Source organism: Rattus rattus, chromosome 2, assembly GCF_011064425.1.
Source record: "Rattus rattus isolate New Zealand chromosome 2, Rrattus_CSIRO_v1, whole genome shotgun sequence".
Taxonomy (NCBI): Eukaryota; Metazoa; Chordata; class Mammalia; order Rodentia; family Muridae; genus Rattus; species Rattus rattus.
This window is the reverse complement of record NC_046155.1, coordinates 55,025,591-55,048,842: the sequence shown is the minus strand read 5'-3', so window position 1 is coordinate 55,048,842 and position 23,252 is coordinate 55,025,591. Positions and strand designations below refer to the sequence as shown.

Sequence of the window (23,252 nt, the reverse complement as noted above, 5' to 3'; positions counted from 1 at the left end):
GTATACTCAAAGCACCATATATAGCAAACTCCAAAACCTCCAAATATTTCAAAATACAAACTACAACCATCATTTGTGATCTCGTTCATTACATTTGAGTGAAGTTGGTAAATAATATCCTTCCTTCAAGGCTATGATGAAAAAGAGATGAGACAAGATTTTTTTTTTCTTGAAACTGAAGATAACTATAATGTTTAAAGTCTTTATCAAGTCATTCACATGAATAGTGTTTTTCTATTGTCTGAGTTCCTACTTTCTGACATGAAGATGTTATATACAGGCTTTAAACTATTTACAGGGTTAGACACATGGCTGTGCAGTGAAGACAAGTTCATTCCTAGGTTTAAGGTCAGTTTTTGTTTTTGTTTTTGTTTTTAACAACTTCCTATAATTCCTGCTACAAGATCTAAGGGTCTAATATTCTTGGGAACAAGCATGTATTCGCACACAGACACACACATACACACACATACATCACAAAGACACACTGACATCACATAATTAAAACAAATTGTTAAATAAATTTTTACTCATAAAAATTTTTCTCGTATAAGCATTCATTGTATAACTCAGGTGTTGAGGCTTACCTACAGAGTTTTTCTTCATCATGAATTGGCTCATGTAACAAAGTTCTAGTTCCATTTCTAGATCCCACTCTCTGCTTCTTGCTGTTCAGCTTCCAAGTATTTTCTGTAGCCCCAATCAATCAGTAGCAGCTTGATTACAATAAATTCTTGTCACTTCCATTGACCTGAGTTTGAGTTGTGTTGGATCTCAGCAGACTCCATAACACAAAGGCTTTATACCACATTGCTTACATTCATAGAATTTCTAAGCTGTATGAATAATGATGAAGACTATAGTGTGCAAAGGCTTCACCATATAAATACATTCATAAGGTTTCTCTCCAGTACAATTCTTTCATAATGATGATGAAGACTATAGAAATGTGCAAAGGCTTTACTGTATATTAAATACACTCACGGGGTTTCCTTTCAGTATGATTTCTTTCATGCCTTTGAAGATGACTGTGACGTGTTAAGTCTTTACCACACTGCTTACAATTCATAGGATTTCTCTCCAGTACGTTTTCTTTTATGTACCTGGAGACTACTGTGTTGTGAAAAGGCTTTACCAGAATGGTTACATTCATAGGGTTTCTCTCCAGTATGTTTTCTTTTATGTACTCGGAGATTTCTGTGGCATGCAAAGGCTTTACCACATTGATTACATACATAAGGTTTCTCTCCTGTATGAATTCTTCCATGCACCTGAAGATGACTGTGATATGCAAAGGTTTTACCACATTGATTACACTCATAGGGTTTCTCTCCAGTATGTGTTCTTTTATGTATATGAAGAAGATTATGAGAAGGAAAGGCTTTACCACATTGACTACATTCATAAGGTTTCTCTCCAGCATGTTTCCTTTTATGTAGTTGTAGAGTACTGTGACGTGCAAAGGCTTTACCACATTGATTACATTCATGAGGTTTTTCTCCTGTATGAATTCTTTTATGCCTTTGAAGATGACTGTTACGTGCAAAGGCTTTACCACATTCATTACATTTATAAGGTTTCTCTCCAGTATGTGTTTTTTTATGTACACAGAGACCACTGCGTTGTGAAAAGGCTTTACCACAATGGTTACATTCATAGGGTTTCTCTCCAGTATGTATTCTTTTATGTACTAGGAGATGATTGTTATATACAAAGGCTTTACCACATTGGTTACATTGAAAGGGTTTCTTTCCAGTATGTGTTGTTTTATGTATTTGAAGATGACTGTGATATGCAAAGGCTTCACCACATTGGCTACATTCATAGGGTTTCTCTCCAGTATGTGTTCTTTTATGTACTCGGAGACTACTGTGTTGTGAAAAGGCTTTACCACAATGGTTACATTCATAAGGTTTCTCTCCTGTATGAATTCTTTCATGCATTTGAAGATAACTGTGATATGCAAAGGTTTTACCACATTGATTACATTCATAGGGTTTCTCTCCTGTATGTGTTCTCTTATGTATTTGAAGAAGATTGTGACACGGAAAGGCTTTACCACAGTGATTACATTCATAAGGTTTCTCTCCAGCATGTTTTCTTTTATGTATATGGAGATTACTGTCATGTGCAAAGGTTTTACCACATTGATTACACTCATAAGGTTTCTCTCCTGTATGAATTCTTTCATGCCTTTGAAGATGACTGTGCCATGCAAAGGCTTTACCACATTGATTACATTCATAGGGTTTCTCTCCTGTATGAATTCTTTCATGCCTTTGAAGATTTCTGTGCCATGCGAAGGCTTTACCACATTGATTACATTCATAGGGTTTCTCTCCTGTATGAATTCTTTCATGCCTTTGAAGATTACTGTGATATGCAAAGGCTTTACCACATTGATTACACTCATAGGGTTTCTCTCCAGTATGTGTTCTTTTATGTATTTGGAGATCACTGTGAGTTACAAAGGCTTTACCACATTGATTACATTCATAGGGTTTCTCTCCTGTATGAATTCTTTCATGCCTTTGGAGATTACTAGGATATGCAAAGGCTTTACCACAATGGTTGCATTCATAGGGCTTCACTCCAGTATGTATTCTTTTGTGTACTAGATTACTGTGGCACGCAAAGGCTTCACCACATTGAGTATCATCATAGGGCTTCTTTCCAGTATGAATTCTTTCATGCTTTTGAGGATGACTCTGATATGCCAAAACTTTACCACAATGAGTATATTCAGAGGGTTTCTCTCCAGGATGACTTGTTTCATGCCTGTGAAGATAATTGGCATATGTGAAAGCTTTACCACATTCATTACACTGATCAACTGTTTTATATGTATGAATACATTTTACAATTTGATCTAATCGTTAAGAAGAATCAGATCTGTGCTCACCTCGGCAGCATATATACTAAAATTGGAACGATACAGAGAAGATTAGCATGACCCCTGCATAAGGATGACACACAAATTCATGAAGCGTTCCATATTAAAAAAAAAAGAAAGAAAAATAATCAGATCTTAATCCCTTTTTTATGTTCATGGTGTTCCCCCTCATTATGGGTTGTTTTACATTTCTGAAGATAACTATAACGGTAAGAGCAATTATTATATGGCTCACATTTATAGCATAACTTTCTATATAATTTTTTCCACATATTTGAAGAGAACTGGAAGAACTCAAAGCTTTACCACATTGATTGCATTCATAATTTTTTCTATACCACATTTGTCTTAGTGAACAAGGACAAACAGAAGAATTTCCACATTTGTAACACCTATAGGAATTTTCTGCAGTGTGAGTTTGTGAATATTCCCAATAAAGTTGGAAAACTGCTGGGGTCCATGGGTTGCCTCACAAAGCACACAAGCACCGATCTCAGTCAAATTGGGATAGTTTATTGAGTATGCACCACAAGACTGATTGATCAGAGCCACAGTTCAGACTCAGGAGCTGAACCATGATATTGAGTTAAGGTCCTAAGGGCTTTTTAAGCCTGAGAACTATAAACATCTGTGCCAGAGTATTCCAGTCAAAATTTAGGAATAAGGGGCCGGAGAGATAGCTCAGCGGTTCAGAGCACCAACTGCTCTTCCAGAGGTCCTGAGTTCAATTCCCAGCAAGTACATGGTGACTCACAACCAACTGTAATGGGATCTGATGCTCTCTACTGGTGTGTCTGAAGACAGCTACAGTGTACTTATATACATAAAATAAATAAATCTTTTTTAAAAAATATTTAGAATAAGGAATTTCCTTAGGAACATGTCTTTGTTGTACATTTATCCTGCTCCCATTGCTTGGGGAATTCAACTATGCCAGGAGAACTGCCTGTCTAACATTCATTTCTTAACTTGTCAACCAGGATTGGACTTACCTTCTCTAACATTCATGTCCTAACTTGCCAGCCAGGAGGTCAGTTACACACATGCATGTCTCTTTCTGCCAACTAGGATCTCAGTTCCTAGGGAGGTCTTGGGAACTTAAACTTTACTCAACACCTACTCAAAATGAAAGTCTTATAATAGAGGCAGGTGTTTCTCTTTCATTGGAGTCCACCCCAGGGGCAGCTTCTAAAGACAAATACCATAAACGCTTATATACAGGTGCAGAAAGTGTTGCTGGGTGATTGATTTGGGTCCAAGCTTATACAAAGCAGTTCTAACTGACTTCTCTTGTGATTGGTTTCCAAGAACACAGAATATAACAGAGTATGCAATCAACTTGGGCATGAGAAGTTTCCTAGTAACACCAGGAAAAAAAAAACATAAGAAATTTCCTTATAACATTAGCAACAGCACAGAATGTCAGACTATCCATGTAACAGTTACTTAGGCCTTAACATCCCACTTAGGCCTTAATATTTTACTTAGGCCTTAACAAAAACCAATTAATTGCAAACTTGTATCACATTCAGAAAGTCTACTCATATTGATACTACTATATATCTCTAATCGTTCTAGAAGAAAGAGAGGTACCTTACTTCTTTCAGTAGCACTGTGCTCACATGGCTTGTATTCATTGTGACACATGATAATCCTATTTAAAGAGTAACAAACTCACATAGTTTACCTTTTTATTCTTCACAGACATGTGGTATGGTAGTAAGGTTTCCCCACAACATTCTTGACTCACATACATTGCCCATCTCATCAAACTTAGCAGTGTTACTACAATTATATGAGTAATTCCAGCTGTACTATGGCCTATTTGCTTAGGACTATTAGAAGGTTGTGGACATGTACCTATCACCTATTCAGTGTGTATATCTTTTGCAATATCTAAGTGATATGAGACTAAACAGATTGGAAGTTATACAGCATAGCTCTACTGGGGTTATGATTCTGTTAAGGCATTTTTTCCTTCTTCTTTCTTTGAGGAATGCCTTGCAAATACACAAGATATCTGACATTGAGTTACATAGTTCTGTGAGAATTTAATTGTTGTAGAAATTTTTAATCTCAATCTGGGGTTTCTATCCTGCTTTGATCATTCAATTCATGGATAAAAGATATAAAACTTTTATTATTCCTAATAACCCTTAAACAGCACATGAGCTGGGCAGAAATCTTAACTTCTATACTACTAGAGTTGGCCTGATGCTATTCGAATACTGGTTCCTGAAGATCCGGTCGTCCCATACACAAGAGCGTTCACATGTAGACCCAAGGGTTTAGTGTTGCCTGGCTTGGGGGTCAAAGGAGAACCACGAGGGGGAAAAGATGAATGGAGGAGAAGCCTTCATAAAAATGTGGCCCCAAGGCCTGGTCAGTTAGAGTTAAGAACAGCCCAAACAAAATTCAGTAATAACTCAGGGTTATCAATAAAAAAATTAATTATTAATCTTCAAAGAAGGGAGAAATAAATGGGAATATAAATGCTTTTAAGCACACACGGATAAATAATTAAATCCAGGTCTTTGATCTCAATGTTTGTAAGACAAAAGCAAGAATAGTTAGTTCTTGTGAGTCAGGCTAACTTAATCTACAAACAAATCCAGTGAGTTTGGGCTACACATAAAAAAGAAACCTATCTCAATAAATAATAATAATTGTTTATAATTGTTTTAATTATCAAAATAAAGGTGGTTATAAATTCAGTGGTTATAATGATATTACAAATCCTCTTTGACAGAGGTCAAAGTAGAGCAGATCTAAATAAAAGAGAGACTGCTAAATTAAATCAATCTATATTTTTGATGCCTTTGTGTTACTGGACCAAAAGGATGCTATTTTGGGAAAGAGACTCTATATTTGCGTTAATAAACAAATAAACAAACAAACAACAATAACAAAAAAGCTTTAGACTCCTAAGATAATAAGGATCAGATTTCATAGAGGAAGACCCCCTGAAGATCATGACTACAGACGAAGGAAAAAAATAAAAATTAAAAAAAAAACCAAACAAACAGGACAGGTAACATGATTTGTTGATCCCTCTACATGACATCAGCCATAAAACTTCAGCCACAAATAGCCTATAAATATTGTTGGTTACAGAGTCCTCAAAATTCTTCATGCCATTCTTCATATGGCTTAAGTAAAATTTTATATAACAATTTGGTTATTGATTGACCTACTTCATAAAAAGATAGTTGCTTTCACCTGCTCTAAAAACAAACAAAAAAATGAATCCCTAACTAATCTGTACACCTTGCACATTTCATAAATATCTTTATAAAACTAAACATTGGTTGTAAGGCTTCCATATTGCAAAATAAAAGACCAAGCGGGGAGAGATAGCTCAGTGGTTAAAAGCACTAACTGCTCTTACAGAGGACCTGAGTTCAATTCCCAGCAACCACATGGTGGCTCACAACCATCTGTAATGGGATCTGATGCCCTCTTGTGATGTGTCTGAAGACAGCTACAGTGCACTTACTTAGAATAAATAAATCTTAAAAAAAAAAAAGACCAAGCGGGCAGCCCTGACAAAATTCACCCTTGGGGATGCTGAGACAGTGAGATGTGCTGTCCCCCTCCCTGCTTAATCCTACCTCAACTGCATCAAAGCTGTTTCCTCTAAAGACTTGCTTCCAAGACAGCTTCAGAAAAGACTGCTGATCCCAGATGACCTTGGTTCATCCAGTCTTTCACACGACTCCAGTCAGGACTTAGGTAAGCCCTCAACTTTCTCAACACGAAGACTGGACAGCGCATAATCCCAGCTACTTTATTTTCACTTAACCATTTTTCCAACTCCCCAAAATTTTTTTGCCCCCAATCTACAAAAAACAATTATAAAAAGACATCCTCCTCCTAATCCCTTAAGTTGGGGTGGATGGTTTTGGTCATTTTATAAATTATAGATATATTAAGAGATGGTTGCAAATAATTGTGCTTTTAGAAAGGGAGGTAACAAAATTAGGGAGCTTAGACACAGAGATTCATATATTTCTTTCCTAGGTAAGGGAAAGAGAGTTGAAAGGGGGAGATATAAAAATATTATGAAAAATTAAATAGGGATAGATTATTAAACCTACTCTCAAACCAAAAGACATTTTATAGCCATAATCTTAACATTGATACAAAATTTTATATATTAATATAAAAATAAGGTTATATTTTGTTACAGTGGTACAAATTTTTGTATATTTATAATTAGATAGATTTAAGGTTTTCACTGTATAAATCATTATATACAAATTTTAAGATTAATTTTGTTATTTTTAGATAGGCATTGTGCCTATACAACTCATTGAGAAAAAAATGTTTGATCCCAGTCATTTTAATAGCCGCTATTACAAACTGTTTAGGATAATTAAATAATATAAGTTAAAGGTCAGTCAATCAAACACATAGTTGTATTGCATACTACTCTAGAGTATCACAAAAATATATATCCTGGACTGTACAGATAACAGATACCTAGACAGGCATTCTTTGCTTGTTCAAATATGCTATAAATAAATAAGTGGTCTTCAAAAGCATTAGAGATCCATGAAATGACATTTAATGTTATTTTATTATCAAAAGATCTTTTAACTATGGGACATGCCTGCTCCTGACAATATCCACTTCAGAAAAGAGAATGAACATCGATGCTTCCATGTGGAGTTGCTTCAGCAGTGGCAAGTTAGGCACTGGCCAAGAAATGCCCTAACTTTACCTGCAGACAAAATGCTGTCCAAAAGGACAAATGGGTACAAGAAGGTTGACTTCTAAGCTCTGCCAAGACAGGAAAATATTTTAAATATTATAGGAAATATTGGGGACTGTCCAAGCAGTAAGCTATCTCTGTCATCTCCATGATTTTTAAAATCTGTGACCCTACACTTTCGTATACTCAGTGTTTATTCTTTCTCAAATCTCTAATGGGGTTAAAGATTAAATAGTTGTAGCATTACTGTAACTTAAATTGTTTACATTTTAAAAGTATGTTCTAGGTCCACAAAGGTAATTTTAGGAGAGTTATACAAGTTAGGATAAAAACTGATTTACATACAAAACTCTAAACTCACCAGGATAAAATAGATGATAAAATATTTTCTCCTAAATTGCCAAATACAGACGAGATTTTTTTAAATGTCACTATTACTTAATAATTCAATTTTGTAATTATTCCTAGTTTTTTTTTTTTTTTTTTTTTTCCGGGCTGGGGACCAACCAGGGCCTTGCACTTCCTAGGCAAGCGCTACCACTGAGCTTAGTTTTTTTTTTTTTAAGGAGCCTTTTTATTTAGACAAAGGAGGGGAATTGTTAAGCTTTGGTCTGTAGCTATGCATTGTAATGCTGAATTCTATACCTGAAGATCTAGGCCTGTGAGTGATTTCACACACTTACAAGCTTTTGTTGTGCAAACTTTATTCTCTGATTTAAAACTATTGGTAAAAGAAACTTGGCTACAGCCAATTACTGGACGGATTAGAGGTAGACGAGTTTGGAGTGACCTGGTTAGGGGAGGAGAGATGAAAAGGAGGAAGATCAGGAAGAGAGAAGCAGTCATGAGGGGAGATGGACCAGAATCTCAGGGCCAGGAGAAACAGCAAGTATGTGGGGTACATGACTGGGGAGGCAGCCAGGCCAGCAGTTAAAAGAGTAGATTAGGGCTTATACCCCAGTAATTGTCAAAGCCAAATAAAATAATCATACCCTGAGCCTCATTTCTTTGCAAGCTCGTCAGGGCTAGTTTAAATTAGTTGTACTACACTTAATAACCCTCACTGCACTGTTTGCACTGTTGCTTCTCTTTAAAACTTCCAAGACACATTAAAATTCTTCCAGAGGCATACTTGTATCAGCTTGCACATGAAAATTACCTTTCACGTCTTCTAGAACTTTGACAATGTTCTTCAATATTATGGTCTTCCCAATTGTAGCCTAAAATATAGTATCAGAAAATGTATGATATATTATTGGAAATTAGGCAAAATTCAAATTACTATATTTAGTGAACCTTAGAACTATGGCCGATTTATTCTTCTCATTTTTCCTGATTCTCAATTGAAATTACAGATCATCAATAACAAAGACACATTTGTCTACTTACTTTAAAAAGGGAAAGAAAATCCACAGCCTTACCTATAGCAGTGAGGTTCCTGTAGGTCTCCAGCATCACATCTCTGTAGAGACTCTTCTGGGAACGATCCAGCAAAGCCCACTCTTCCTGAGTGAAGTTCACATGCACTTCATCGTAGGTCACTGCATCCTAAAATACCCCATACATGTGTACAACAGAAAGCATGATACCAACAACATATATTCATATAATTCTAGTGCTTCCTCCACTTACTTCCTGACATAGAAGTTCTAATATATTAACCAAATCATTTTATAGGGAAAATTGAATAATGAGATTCATCTCTGTGCCTTTTGAATAGGATATAGCCTTGCAAATGAAATGCCAATTAACAGAGACAGACAGACAGACAGACAAACAGAGGCAAACAGAGCAGTACTAAGCACACATGGGCAAGCTGGGTGTGTTTCTTATGCCTTTAATCCCAATGCTCAGGAGGCAGACGTAGGTGCACCTAATTTAGTTGGACACCATTCAGGTCTATGCTACAAGTTCTAGAGTAGCAAGAGGTACATATTAAGACTCTGACTCCTTTACAAAAATTAATCAAGCAAACAAAAAATATAGAAAGAACTCAGGGGTCTTTACTGTGCTGGGGACCTGACAGCCCTTTAGGGGAGGCCTTTAGGGGAATGGTACTGGGCAGGACACGATGTTATTTGAAGGTCAAAGACTGATGATCTCTGGTTTATAACCCTCTCTTACTGTTTTGTGCTAATAAATGCTGGTTTCTTTTCTCTCTGGCTCAAGGACCTCTTGTTAACTCTTTGTGAACCAGAGAGAAAAGAAAAGGAAATCATTTTACACAGACAACATGCACAGACACACACACTCATACACATATACACACTGGCTGGGCCCAACAACCTGTCTCATTAATTGCACAAGTGTTCATGCATACTTACATATACACATATATTTATATATGCATGCATGTACATAAATTTAGACAGATAGACAGACAGACAGACAGACAGACAGACACACACACACACACACACACACACACACACACACACACACACATTTGGATGGATGGGGCAGAGCCCCCAAGCCATCATCTTATTTCTTTTCTCTGGCCTTTTTATACCTTCTTAGACAAAAAAGGTCTTTAGAAAATTACCTCATAGATAAAATGTTTCACAAAAGGGGAGTTACAGAAGGATGCTGATAGTAAGTTCAAAGCAGTTTCATTCTATAAGCTCATCATAAGGCCAAAGCAACAGTCAAACATGGCCTTGCTTAATCATAGTGCACACCTGTGGCCTCATCCTAGGCCCTGACCTCGAATGAATGTTTTTCCTTGATCACAAATTTGTCCCAAGCCTATTTCTCCTCTTAGTATAACTGTGAAAGCTCATTGTATTTCTGACTATGTAGCCTTTACTTACTATTCTATGAGGAGTAGGCACATTCTATTCTTGATTCTAATTTTATTACATCTTTCTGGCAAAAGACTAAACCAACTAAAACCATCTCCTTAAATCTTTTCTTAAAAAATATTTTAATCTAATCGGGAATTCTATAAAATCAATAATTCATCTAAACAGCATTAATTCATAAGAGTTCATCTTCATGTTGATCTGCAAGAAATTTGCTTACTAAGGTGGGCTGATACTTAGGAATCATAAGGTCATGTAATAGTGACAGGAAAGGTATATTGGCGGCAAGAAGCAATCCTGAGAGGAAGTGTCTAAGGACCCTGCATTCTCAGAGCTCACCCTACCTCAAGCCATGCAAAATGGTGGGCCATCTCCAGAAAATTTACTTGCACACCTTCCAAGCCCAATCAGCTATCATATAAAAAGAAAGCAAGCCAGGCGTGCTGGCCCACATCTAATCCCAGCACTCTGGAGCCAGAGCCAGGTGGATATCTAAGTTCAAGTCCTGCCTGGTCTACATTCCTACTTTCAGGACACCCAGGACTGCACAGAGAACTTTGTCTTCAAAATGAAAACAACAAAATTAAGAATATGAAAATGTTAAGGTAGCAAAATAGACTAGCATTGACTAGCAATTGCTTCTACCATATCTTATGTGATCGGGGATAGTCTATAATGGTGAAGGAATGACAGCACAAGAAGGAAGCTGACTGATCAGTTTGAACCACAATACAGAAGAAACAAAGAATAGGAAATGGGTTGAGTCTATACACAATCATATCCCATCTCCAATAAGGAGTCTAGAAAGGTTCCTCCTTTAGAAGCTTCCATTCGCTCCCCAAAGAATGCCAAAAAGGCAAGACAAGAGTTCAAAGACATCACCCTATCTAGGAATTTTTTGATTCAATCAACTACACTCTGAACCTGCTCACTATAGGCTCATAGTCATCCCAATTATCCTAATAGTTTACAGCAGCCTGTACACATGTCATTAAAATGTCCTGAGACTCTTTTGACACTCAAGGCAATCTCTTGATTGCCACATCTTGTAAAAATCAGAAAGCAATTGCATCTTTCCAACATACAGTGACATAGAATACCCTTTCCCATTCCAATAGAGTGGAATGTGTCCATAGTGATGGAAGATTGGACCAAGACAAGAAACCCAACAGGGCAAACACCAAATCCTGTGCTTCTATCTCTGATACGTGAGGCTTCGGTTTCAAAGGGTTAAGATGGCCCTAACCCTGCAACTTCTCAAACTTCTCTCAGTTTGGTTACTTCCACTTCTTATTCGCATCTCTCCATGGCAGATTTCTCATAGCTTAGGTATCTTAACATCTTGTGGTCTCAAAATTCAACTCAGGATTCATCCTCACAGCTTCATACAGTGAACTCAGTGTCCTCACTGGGGCTCTGACTTTGCCAAACACAGATGGCTGGACCAGTGCTGAACTGCAACCACAGAGGAAGAATTTAAATTTTTCATCTTTCTTCTTTCCAGAACTAGCACAATATGGCTTCTATATTGGGATGGAACCCACATTTGCACCAGGTTTTATATGAAGTTCCTTCCTGGGACTAGGAATCACTTTGCCTACTCCCATTAATTGAAGGCTTTGCAGGAGGGAATGTTGCCCATGGGGCTTAGACTTTGAATCCAGAGCAAGGACCTTCTGTTTAAAAGTGATAATTTCCATGATGATTCCTGTCTCTGTTTCAGCATTTGGATGCCATCTGAAACTTCACAGTGTTGTTTTTTCTCTACAAACCACAGACTTTGCATTTATTTCTGCCCAACTTGTTGCTTTTATTTTTCACTGTAGCCCCCAATGAGTCTTAACTATCCAACAGATTCAATATACTATCTAAGAAATCAGCCCATTATTTTTTAATTCTGCCTTATTCAGATCCTCAGAACATGGCCCGAATAAGAAAGACTTTGGGCCAAAATATCACACAAATGACCTCTGGCTGAATTTATCAGGGAGTCCATTTTCCACTGAAATCCTATGACTTCGATTTCTTCTGTCCGCATTACTATCAACACACTGATCTTCCAAGTACTACAGGAATATCCAGTTAAGCTCTATGTACGAACCTTTTGCCTTCTGGAGTCCTTATGTCTTCCACATTTCACCGAAAGGGAACGTTATCAGGTTCTGCTCAGCAGCAAAACTACCTCTTGCGTTCCATTTTTTGTTCTAACTTGCTCCTCTGCTGCTGTGATCGAATCCTCTAACCAAACCCATCTCAAGCAATGAACAGGGATTTTTTTGTTTTGTTTTGTTTTTTGGATAGTTTGTCAGATCACAGTGCATCACTTTGGGAGCTTAGGTTAGAACTCACACCAAAATATGAAGGCAAAAACCATGGAAAAATATTGTTTCCTGGCTTGCCGTCTTGCTTGGTCCCTGTCTCATGCTCAGCCAGCTCTCTTACCCAGCCCAGGCCCACTTGCTTAGGGACCCTGCCACCCTCAGTGTAGCGCCTTCCCACATCAGCCATCACTCAACACAATCTCTCACTGATATAGCATCCAGCCATGCTGATGGGGGGACACCCTCAAGTGAGGCTCCCTCAGAGGACTGTAGGCTCTGAAACGTTGAGAGCTGAAGCTAATTAGGACACACAGACAATAATATATGAGAAAGCTTTAAAAACCCAAATCCAACGTCTTAACCATATCAATCACTTAGTAGCAAAACCCCAAACGTTGATGATTGCAACAAGTAGAAAAGACATATTTGCCAAGAAATGAGGAGGGGCAAGTTTTTAGGTTCAAGGAAAGAAAATTAAAATTGTTTCTCCACAGAAAGTCCCCAAACCAAAAATGCTGACATCATTTTCCAGAGAAACAACAATATAATTAAATTATAATTAATATCAAGACAGATGATCAAAATGCGAATGTTTCACTCCTTCTTTAAAAAGGGAACAAGAATACCCTTGGCAGGGAATAGGGAGGCAAAGATTAAAACAAAGTTAGAAGGAACACCCATTCAGAGCCTGCCCCACATGAGGCCAATACATATACAGCCACCCAATTAGACAAGATGGATGAAGTAAAGAAGTGCAGGCCGACAGGAACCGGATGTGTCTCCTGAGAGACACAGCCAGAATACAGCAAATACAGAGGCGAATGCCAGCAGCAAACCACTGAACTGAGAACGGGACCCCCGTTGAAGGAATCAGAGAAAGGACTGGAAGAGCTTGAAGGGGCTTGAGACCCCATATGAACAACAATGCCAAGCAACCATAGCTTCCAGGGACTAAGCCACTACCCAAAAGACTATACATGGACTGACCCGGGGCTCGTGACCTAAAGAGGTAGCAAGAATATCCATAGTAAGACCACCAGTGGAAGGGGAAGCCCTGGGTCCTGCAAAGACTGAACCCCCAGTGAACGGATTGTGGGGGGGGGGGGGGTAATGGGGGGAGGATGGGGAGGGGAACACCCATATAGAAGGGGAGGGGGAGGGGTTAGGGGATGTTGGCCAGGAAACCCTGGAAAGGGAATAACAATTGAAATGTAAATAAGAAATACTCAAGTTAATAAAGAAAAAAAATAAAAAAATTTAAAAAAAATTAATAAAATCCCAAACATAGATGGCATCACTGATAAAAGTAAACACAAAGGCAGATCTATAAATATAACACTGTTCTTTAAACAAGAACTGCAGGATTAGTCAAAACCAAAATCAAAGAAGTCACTGGCCAGCACTCACCCCATGCACTCTGGTTCACTCCTTTGCCAGTAATATAAAATGGACAGAATGGAGAGCTATTCCAATTGAAGAGATTCATTTAAAGAACACAGATGTTTCCATTTTGACTACTAAAAGGATCTCATTCTTTTACAATAAAGAAAAGGACGTCTATTACAGTCACTTAGAAAACACTTTATTTTCCTATGACTGATGCTTGGATACAAGTCTGCACCAGTATGAGGAAATGCAAAGTTTTAAAAACTAAATGCAAGAAAACAGATTTTTAAAGAGAGTATATATTTGTACCTAACAGCTTGCTTTGCATCAACTGCTTTATAAGTCATAAGCACTTTAGAAAACAAGTCTATCCCCATTTTTATATGTATGGTTAAGTGTACAAAAGAAAAGTTCATTTCCTCATCCAGAGTCTTGCCTTGGTCTGTGACCCTCCCAAAATGGCCAGTTGGACTTTTACTGGTCATCTAAAGGTGATTACCTAACTACTTGTCAAAGCAGGAAAGCTCTCACTTTACTTCCCCCAGCCCTTTCTGTGCTGTGACTACACCAGCTTCAAAGTTGGTCAGTACGCAATTCTTACATAAGACACTCTTTATTTGTAATTCCCCTCCAAAATCCAGGGAGGTTGGAAGACACTCATTCACTAATCACTTTTCCTTTGCACTGGCCAATCCGGACCAGCATGAAAGGAATTGCAAAACTGTCCTCCAAGCACAGAGTAGTAGAGACAGGATTAAGTGTGTTCAAAGCAAGTCTTAACTACATACCATAAGGAATGGCTGAGCTTCAGGAGATGTTGCTCTAAACAGAAACAAATATGAAAGCCCTTGAGAAAAAGGAATGAAAAATTTTTTTTGCATAGGACATGTAATTGCCATTTTTTTTCATGAGCCAATGAAACCTCTGTCTTTTAATGAGTTGTTAGAAAGCCAAAAAATCTGCCTCGTTTCCACAGGAACACTCTTCCCTTGCATATTAGATGACAGAATCCTCTTTTCAGCCCAAGTACAAAATCAATAGAACCCTCCCTTAAAATGACAGGTGAGTAGCTCTCATATGTCATTGAACAAGACGGTTTTTTTAAATTCACTTTACATCCCAATATCAGTTCCTCTCCTCCCAGTACCCCCTATGCAAATCCTCGCCCTGTTCCTCCCTTCTCATCCCCTCACTCACTGCACCCCTATCCAGGCCATCAAGTCACTGCAGCACTAGGTGTATCCTCTCCCACTGAACCCACAGGCGAACAGGATCCACAGGCAGGCAACAGATTCAGGGACAGCTTCTCCTACCCCCACTCCCTGCTCCAGTTGTTGGACCAAGCTGCACATCTGTTACATACATTAGGGGCTTAGGTCCAGCCCTGGATCACTGTTTGGTGGGTAGCTCAGTCTCTGGGGGCCCCCAAGAGTCCAGGTCAGTTGACTCTGATGGCCTTCCCGTGGAGTCCCTGTCCTCTTCAGGTCCCTCAATCCTTCAACTCCATAAGACACCCAACTGCCATATAATGTTTGGCTGTGGGTCTCTGCATCTCTTCCCATTGGCTGCTGGGTAGAGCCTCTCACAGGACAATTGTGCTAGACTCTTGTCTGCAAGCATGACAGAGTATCATTAATAGTATTAGTGGATCGGTTCTTGCCCATGGGATGGGTCTCAATTTGGGGCAGCCATCAGTTGGCCAAGGAATGTAATTCTTAATGACTGGAAAACATGGGAAAATAAAAACAAGCAATTAGAGTGGTGGTACATAAAGAAAAAGAAATACCAACAATTGACTTTTTCAAAAGATAAATATAATTGAAAACTCACATAGGTATAATGACTTTGAAAAGGAACAGGCCCTTCCCTGGTAGAAGGGAAGATAATAAGACAATGAGATACTCTTTGACCTTCTCCTATGTGTAATGTTAGTTGCTGAGATCTGTAACCTGATGCACACAGCTATAGCCAATAGCCTGTATCTCAAATTTCTGAACTGACTTAAATGTGTCAAGGAGGAGTGTACATATCTGCATAGTACAATTTTTTAATTGGAAACTCAATACTCGTTGGCTCAAGCTAACCTTCATAAATTGTATAGCCACTAATCTAGTCTGTTTTCATTCATATGCATGAATTAATACGTGCTGGGAAATTACAAAATTACTTACCCTACCTGAGTCAGGTCCTTCTTCATATTAGTGACTCCTGTAGCTGACGACCTTAAACCTGAGTATTCGATCTCGCTATTGTCTATCCTGTTTCACCATGCAGTGTACACAGTAAACTGTTCCTCCTATTCTGGTCTGTTCCACCATGCTGCACATACAAATCTTTTTCCTGTTATTGCAATGGGCAATTCAATACATTACTCGAATGGGTAACTTTAAAACTCTGCTGTGGTACAGCCTTTTAACTAAAGAATTCGGGAGGTTTAATCAAGAGGAAAGTAAGGTCACTGCCCTATGTGACCTGAGTCAACATAGATTATCTCAGAAACATTTTTCTAAAAGGTTGAAAATACAGCTGTCCTAGAATAAACACATCTTCCCATGGAGAAATCACTGTACACATAAAGGATTAGTTAAGAAAAGTGTCTTTAATGACAGGATTCATGCAGAGCTGACTATTGCTTAAAGAGGAGGCAACAGAGAAGACATTTTGCATTCCACATTTGCTTAAGTCTCTTTTAGGTTCAGTTCCCACGTTATGTTTTGAACAATTTAAACATGGACCGGAGACTGAAAGACTAGCCACTTAAATGGGAGATTTACACAGCAAAGATATTAACATAATTATTTCTTAAGTACACCAGTGCCCTGAAACAGCTTGTTATTCTTGAGTAACAGGGTCCTAAGTGGAAGAGTCCAGAGAATGAAAAAGATAGGAAAAGTAGAAGGTTAGACGTATAAAGGCTGCAGTCGGGAGGTCTTACACAAGCTATGTCTTATGCTAAGGAAGCTTCTTAAAAATAGCATCTTGGATACTACTAACAGGGGGGAAATGGAAAAAATGGTAGACTTCTATGAAGTCAGCAGAAACTATTATACAATAGGACAAACTTAGGAGGAGCCTAAAACAATGGTGCACAGCAGGACACAGGGTATCTCAAGAACATTACTGATCAAACCTATAGTGGACTTAGGACTGATAGCCACAGCCCCATGTGGTGGGATGAGTTGGGGTCTCAGAATGTGAAGCAATCCCTTCTAAAGGCCTTGGCGACCTGGAGACCATCACTAGTTCTCACAAGCATACTCCTTGCTTTAGAGCAGTTCTATTTTATTCTCAGTACATCAGGGCCTTAGGGAAAACTCTCAAGGCCTCAGTCTTATACTGGCTCTGACAAGCATGCTCCTGGGTTTCCTTCTCTATGCATGAGGGCCTCATGGAAAGCCTTGCTTGATCAGGCCAGACCTCAACACAACAGTGTTTTTCCTTGCCTGTGTGGCAGAACTATGCTTTTCTCAAGAAGAAATCTGGGTCTTTATGCCACACCAGGCCTTAATGTTGGTTATGATCCTGTAATGCTCCCTTGGGCAGCGTGTTAGAGGCCTGTTCTTTGATATGAGGATGGGCTTAGTGGCTAGCTGTAGGGGTGTCCTGGTGAACAAACATGTGTATCCTAGCACACTAATCTCTAACAAGCCTGGTTAGCATACTGCTTATCTGTGGGGTGTTTTAGAAGCAGTCCTCCCTCAGCTAAATTCTACTATCCCCTAAGCACTGGTAGTTCCTTCACATCATGGATTTCTTCTCTGTTACATCACAGTTTAATATTGGATCGCTACCCAACACATGAAATTTCTTTTACAGCCTCCATGAACTTAACTCCAAATGGATTGTACACCTAAATATTAAATGCTAAGGACAGAACCTGTAGAAGATACTACACAAACGATGGCTCCCCGAGTTTGGCATCCTGCCAAGGATGTTTCTACACACAAGTCCCTGCTCCAAATGTTTTGCCCATACACAATCCCCATAGGGAAGTTATTCAGAGGCCACCGCTGGATTCAGCGAGTGACTAGGACCACAGGGGACCTCACGGGTCAGCATCTGGCTGACACTTCCCACCCAGCCCCAGGGAGGACCCACCACACCAGCTTCCGCTGCTCAGCTGCCTGCTCCTCCCCATTGTGGCCATTGACCCTGCGCTCACCATGTCGCGACTTCAGAGCGGGCCTGAGCTCCCCTCTCAGTGCCCAGTAGCAGAGTTGAGAGCACAACACACGAAAACATTCAAGACTGCTCAGGAACAGAGCGGAACTTACAGCGTGACACCCGGAAGGATCCTCCCCCTTTTCTGACTGGCAGGTCCATCTGAAGGCTCTGATTGGCCAGTGAGTCTTGAGTAACAAAAGCACTGCCCTTAGGGTTAGAGTACGCTGATGGGACACAGCATAGAAGTTCCCGGCTCAGACTTCCAGGTCAGAGCCAAAACTTTTCCAGATGTGCAGAGATGTGCATTTCAGTAGCACTTGTGCCTGTCCTCCAATATTCTACCTGTCTTGTCTTCCCACCCAGCCCCGGGAGGGACCCACCACTCCAGTTCCTCTGCTCAGCCGCCTTCTCCTCCCCTTGTGGCAATTGACCGAGCCCTCACTACTTGTCACTTCATCCCTTGCTTGAACTCTCCTCAGGACTCAGTAGGCACTTCCCCTTCTTCCTCCTGGAATCAAGGTAAATAACTTACATAGCCCAATTCTCAACTTGCAGTGGAGTTCTCAATCTGGCCCTCAAGTGGAAGGATGGCCAGGATATTAACAAAGAGAGAGAGACTTTAGGAAACAAGATATCTGTTTTGTGCCTTCATGGTGGGTTCAGGTAAACTGCAACTATTTTTCACCAAGCAAGAAATCGATGACAAACACTGTGGAGCGCTATTGTTAGCCAGCACATCTTCCTCAGTGGGAAGGAGGAAAGAACAAAAACAAACAAGCAAAATAGCTGAGGTACTTAAGATTCTCTAGATAAACAATCCACAAAACTGATAGAATGAATCCCTTTTTACATGTGTAAAAAGTGGGTTTATTAGCATGGCTAACAGGCTGTGGTCCAACTACTCTAACAATGGCTGTCAACCAATGGAAAGTGGTTGAGTCCATGTTGCTAGATGTCTCAGATGATCATCCATATGCATCAGAATTCTTTAGTGCCAGAAAAAAAACAAACAAACAAAAACAAACCAAAAACCGAACAACAAACAAACAAAACAAAACAAAACTGGCAAGCCAGAGCTAGGGCAAGCAGACAAAGGGAAAGAGCTACTATCTCCAATGTCCTTTATATATGTAGGCTACCACCAGAAGCTGTGGTTAGATCTAAATTAAAGGTGGATCATACCACCTCAAAAGATCCAGATTGAAGAACTGTTTTCCCACTTCCAAAATTATAATTAAGAAAAATCTCTCAGTGGTTAAGAGCACTGACTACTCTTCCAGAGGTCCTGAGTTCAATTCCCAGCAACCATATGGTGGCTCACAACCATCTGAGGTGGGATCAGATGCTCTCTTCTGATGTGTCTGAAAACTGCTACAATGTACTCATATACACAAAATAAATAAATCTTAAAAAATAAAGAAAAATCTCTCACAGTACCCAACTCTGAATTTTAGTCACTTTGACTACCAAGAGTAGCCATGACAAAAGTCAAGGCAGGAGAACTGAGAAAGATTTTTCCCCCTGTGGCAGGCAAGGAGAGCATGGGAGTCATTTCCAAAGCAATGCTTTTCTTCAACAAAGGAAGCATTAGAGATTTTACTTAGGAAGTCTAGGTACATTCACATACAGGTTTGCCTACTCTTAAGCATGCTAAGTTAAATCCTCTTCTAAACGTGGTCACAATTTAACAACAAAGATATTTAGTAGCATTCTTAGTTCAAAGTCCGCAGAAACAGATGTAAATTATAAAAATAATAGTCAGAAATGCTTCTGGAATTTTCATCTTATACCACAAGTTCTTAGCTGAAAATCAAGTAAGTGACACTGTGAAGGTAGATTTTTTTCAGGAGCCAATGCTACCTGCTAATCATGATGTATTGAAAGGGCAAATAAACTCCATTTGTCTCCATTTAAGGACCAAACCTGATTTCAAAAAATGGTGTAAGACAACAGCTTCAGGAATAGATCACAAGTCCCAGAAACTAGGTCATAAGACACCAGCTCTAGAAACAGACCATAAAACCCAGAACGAGGTTACAAAACCTTTTCCCAAAGAACAGCCCGGAATAGCCACAAAAATGGGGAAATTTCTTATTTCAGAATGGGCCATCTACATGGGCTGCACTATTTCATGACATAGTTGAATGTTCATGACACAGGAGTGCAGACCACTGACCACACATGATTGAACATTCATGACATAGGAATGTAGACCACTGATCACCCACCAACAAAAATTTAGATTACCTAATCCTCCTAGAGAGTTAGTTCCCTTGGTTCCCTATAAGAAGATCTGTGTGCCTTTTTCTGGGGACATTTCAAAGAATGGTTGACACCTGAAAGCTGGTTGTTTCTCTTTGTTTTTGCATACTATCTGTGTACTAAGAAACAAGGAATGTCAAAACATACAGGAGCTTTTCTATGAAGAAGATAAAATTCCTGCATTCAATCCAAAAGTCTGGGAGTGGATTTTGTTAATGACCTGGCGACTTCTTTGCTATCTGTGGAGACAGACTTCACCCAAATTCCCCAGAATGATTATCTGAGACTTTTCCCCCCTAGACTATTACCCATCCTTTGGGGAGCTATCATATGTACTTTGTGGCTAGCTGACCTCTATGCTATTGGTCAGATTCCACATTAAATTCTAGACCTTTTAGCTATAGAACCTGTCAGGTGCAACATGGTTGCAAACTCGGCTGCATAACCTGAATAATTCATCTCTGGCTTTCTAGTATACAGATGGTGTTGATCTTTCCTGTGTGCTTGTCTGTTTTGGCTTTTTCATAGCATATTTGTCCTCAAACATAACTCTGGTAAAAAAAAATTCTGGAAAGGGGATTGAGGGCTTTACTAGAGAAGGAAATGGCTCTGATGTCTATTAGGAACAAACTGCTTTGGCCCTGGCTATTCCAGTAGTCAACCCAGGCAAATCCAGACAAGAGGTTCTGAATGTGGAGGCTGACTGCCTTAATGTTCTCTGGGAAATTTTAGCCAACTCATGGTAATTAAGTTGTACTAGGAAATATTTGAAGCAGGAAATGTTTTTGAGAAACTTGAAGTTTTAGTAGTTAAGAAAAGTAAAGACCCCAGGAAAAAGCAACACTGGGCCTGGGTCACTAAGGACAGGGATGTCCATGGAATACAAGGGACAAGACAGAGAGAGAAATAGCTGGGTCTACTGCGTTAATGAGCAATGGTGAGAGCCCCCGTGTGGGGAGATCTCTAATAACAGAAAGTTTGATCCAGAATTATTATTGGGGAAAACTGGAAGACACATGGATAATAAAAAAGATAAAAGAGTGGGTAGAAAAGTTTGAACCCCATAAGAGGGCCATTGGATTAATGAACTGACTTCCTGGAAAAATTCGAATATATACTGATTTGACCCCCTGGTCAGGACTTCAGTTTTCAAATCCCATTTTATTTCCACCTAAAAATTAGGCCTCAAGCCACTTGCTAAGGTACTCTGCAGCTGATCTGCCTGACTGGGTCCTTTCAAGGTTGGAAACTGCAGTCTCTGGTTAGCACCTCAAAGTGATGTAGAGGAGGGCGGGGGAGAAAGAAAGCAGCCTGTGGGATCTAAGTTGAAGTATGGGGAGAAAAGAGGAGAGGACTCTCTGCGCTTTGTTCTCAGTACTTGTACTACTCTCAGAGCATGGGAAAAAGTTCACTTTGAGTCTGCATAAATTCAGTCATAAATTGAATAAGAGGTTATAACAGAGAATGCCTAGGTGCATATACACTGGGAGCAATTGTCTAGGTTAACTTTCACCATTTGTTACTAGCTTAGAGGGTCATGGAAAGTTTAAGACTGTAACTAAGCCATCCTTGAAATTTTGTTTAGACAAACCCAGCCAATATCTTATCTCCTGTTTTTTGTACCTGGGGTCCTATGGGGTATATCTTCTTTAAGACCTTCCGTTAATGGTTTCTGTAATCCCTTGGAATGTGACCTAAGTTTAGAAGTCTGCTGTTATCTCAGAAGTAAATAAGCAGTCCTGTTATAAAAGGAACTAAACGTCCATTTGTGTGTTGACATTTGGAAACACAATGATAACCCTTATGTGCTAGATGTTTCTGTAGAATACACGATCTTTGTCTTTGCACACTATTTGAGTCTGGGGTCTTCCTTCAGCAATATTCCAACCCTTACACGGATGTCACCTGTTAAGGAAAGTAGGGTACAGGTTTTAAGAGACAGAATTTAGGCTTGTGAAGGAGCCCTGGGGGGAAGTTGTAAGAGGAATTTATATTGTATATGAAAAAGAGTTTGAAAAGTACTGTAGAAATAGACATTTGAATAAGTTTTATAATGAGATTCTGTAAATTTAGACAAGTTAAAAATATTAACATTACCCTGACCTGTTTAGCACCTTTCTGTTCTCGTGTCAATGCTGTAACTGCAAGTTCATGCCCAGCTGACCTGTGATCTGGAAGCTTTTCTGAAAGTTAAAAGTTAATGTATAACTTGCTTTTTGTAGACACTGAGCTGTGACTTTGTGTGAGAATTGTGCTTTCTGGTGACATAGTTACATAGGGCTTTTGGGGGGGAATAAGGAAACTGAAGAAAAATGAAAAGGTTCTTGATTATATATTATTGTACAACAAGGAAGTACATAACCAATAAAAATCTGAGGTAAAATGAGAGAGGGCGAGGGGGAGAGGGGGACAGGGAGGGGAGGGGGAGAAGCTGCAAGCTGTCTCCCAGTACAGCTTCAGGACAGCTATAACTCACCTGTCAGCTTGCACCTGAAACATTGCCTAAGACCCTGATTTTGAACTGCTCCAATCCTCCTATTCCGAAGAAGCCCAAAAATGGCTGAGGCTTGTCCTCAGCAAGAACCCACCCTCATGGTCACATGTCCGTTCTAAGAGTTTTTATGTAGTCATACCTTACACTTTATTGTGCACCTGGAGTTGGACTGATTGGACTGACTGTTGCCTGGAAATCTTTTCCCAAATTGTACTGT

At 39.3% G+C, this 23,252-nt stretch overlaps 1 protein-coding gene, 1 non-coding gene and 1 pseudogene across 2 annotated transcripts; 1 reads left to right on the top strand and 2 right to left on the bottom strand.

The window, feature by feature from the left end:
* Positions 1 to 498: 498 nt before the first annotated feature.
* On the bottom strand, positions 499 to 9,084 carry LOC116891299 (annotated as a pseudogene).
* LOC116894850 lies at positions 2,895 to 3,001 on the top strand. Its single transcript, XR_004387065.1, has one exon. It is a non-coding gene; the product is annotated as a U6 spliceosomal RNA (small nuclear RNA).
* Positions 8,763 to 18,379, bottom strand: LOC116891300 (zinc finger protein 431-like). The gene is made up of 3 exons (XM_032892209.1): positions 18,278 to 18,379; positions 9,029 to 9,155; positions 8,763 to 8,827 (listed from the first exon to the last, which is right to left on the bottom strand). The coding sequence occupies exons 1-3, from the start codon at positions 18,278 to 18,280 to the stop codon at positions 8,763 to 8,765; spliced, it is 195 nt and encodes a 64-aa protein (XP_032748100.1). The 5' UTR covers positions 18,281 to 18,379.
* Positions 18,380 to 23,252: the final 4,873 nt, after the last annotated feature.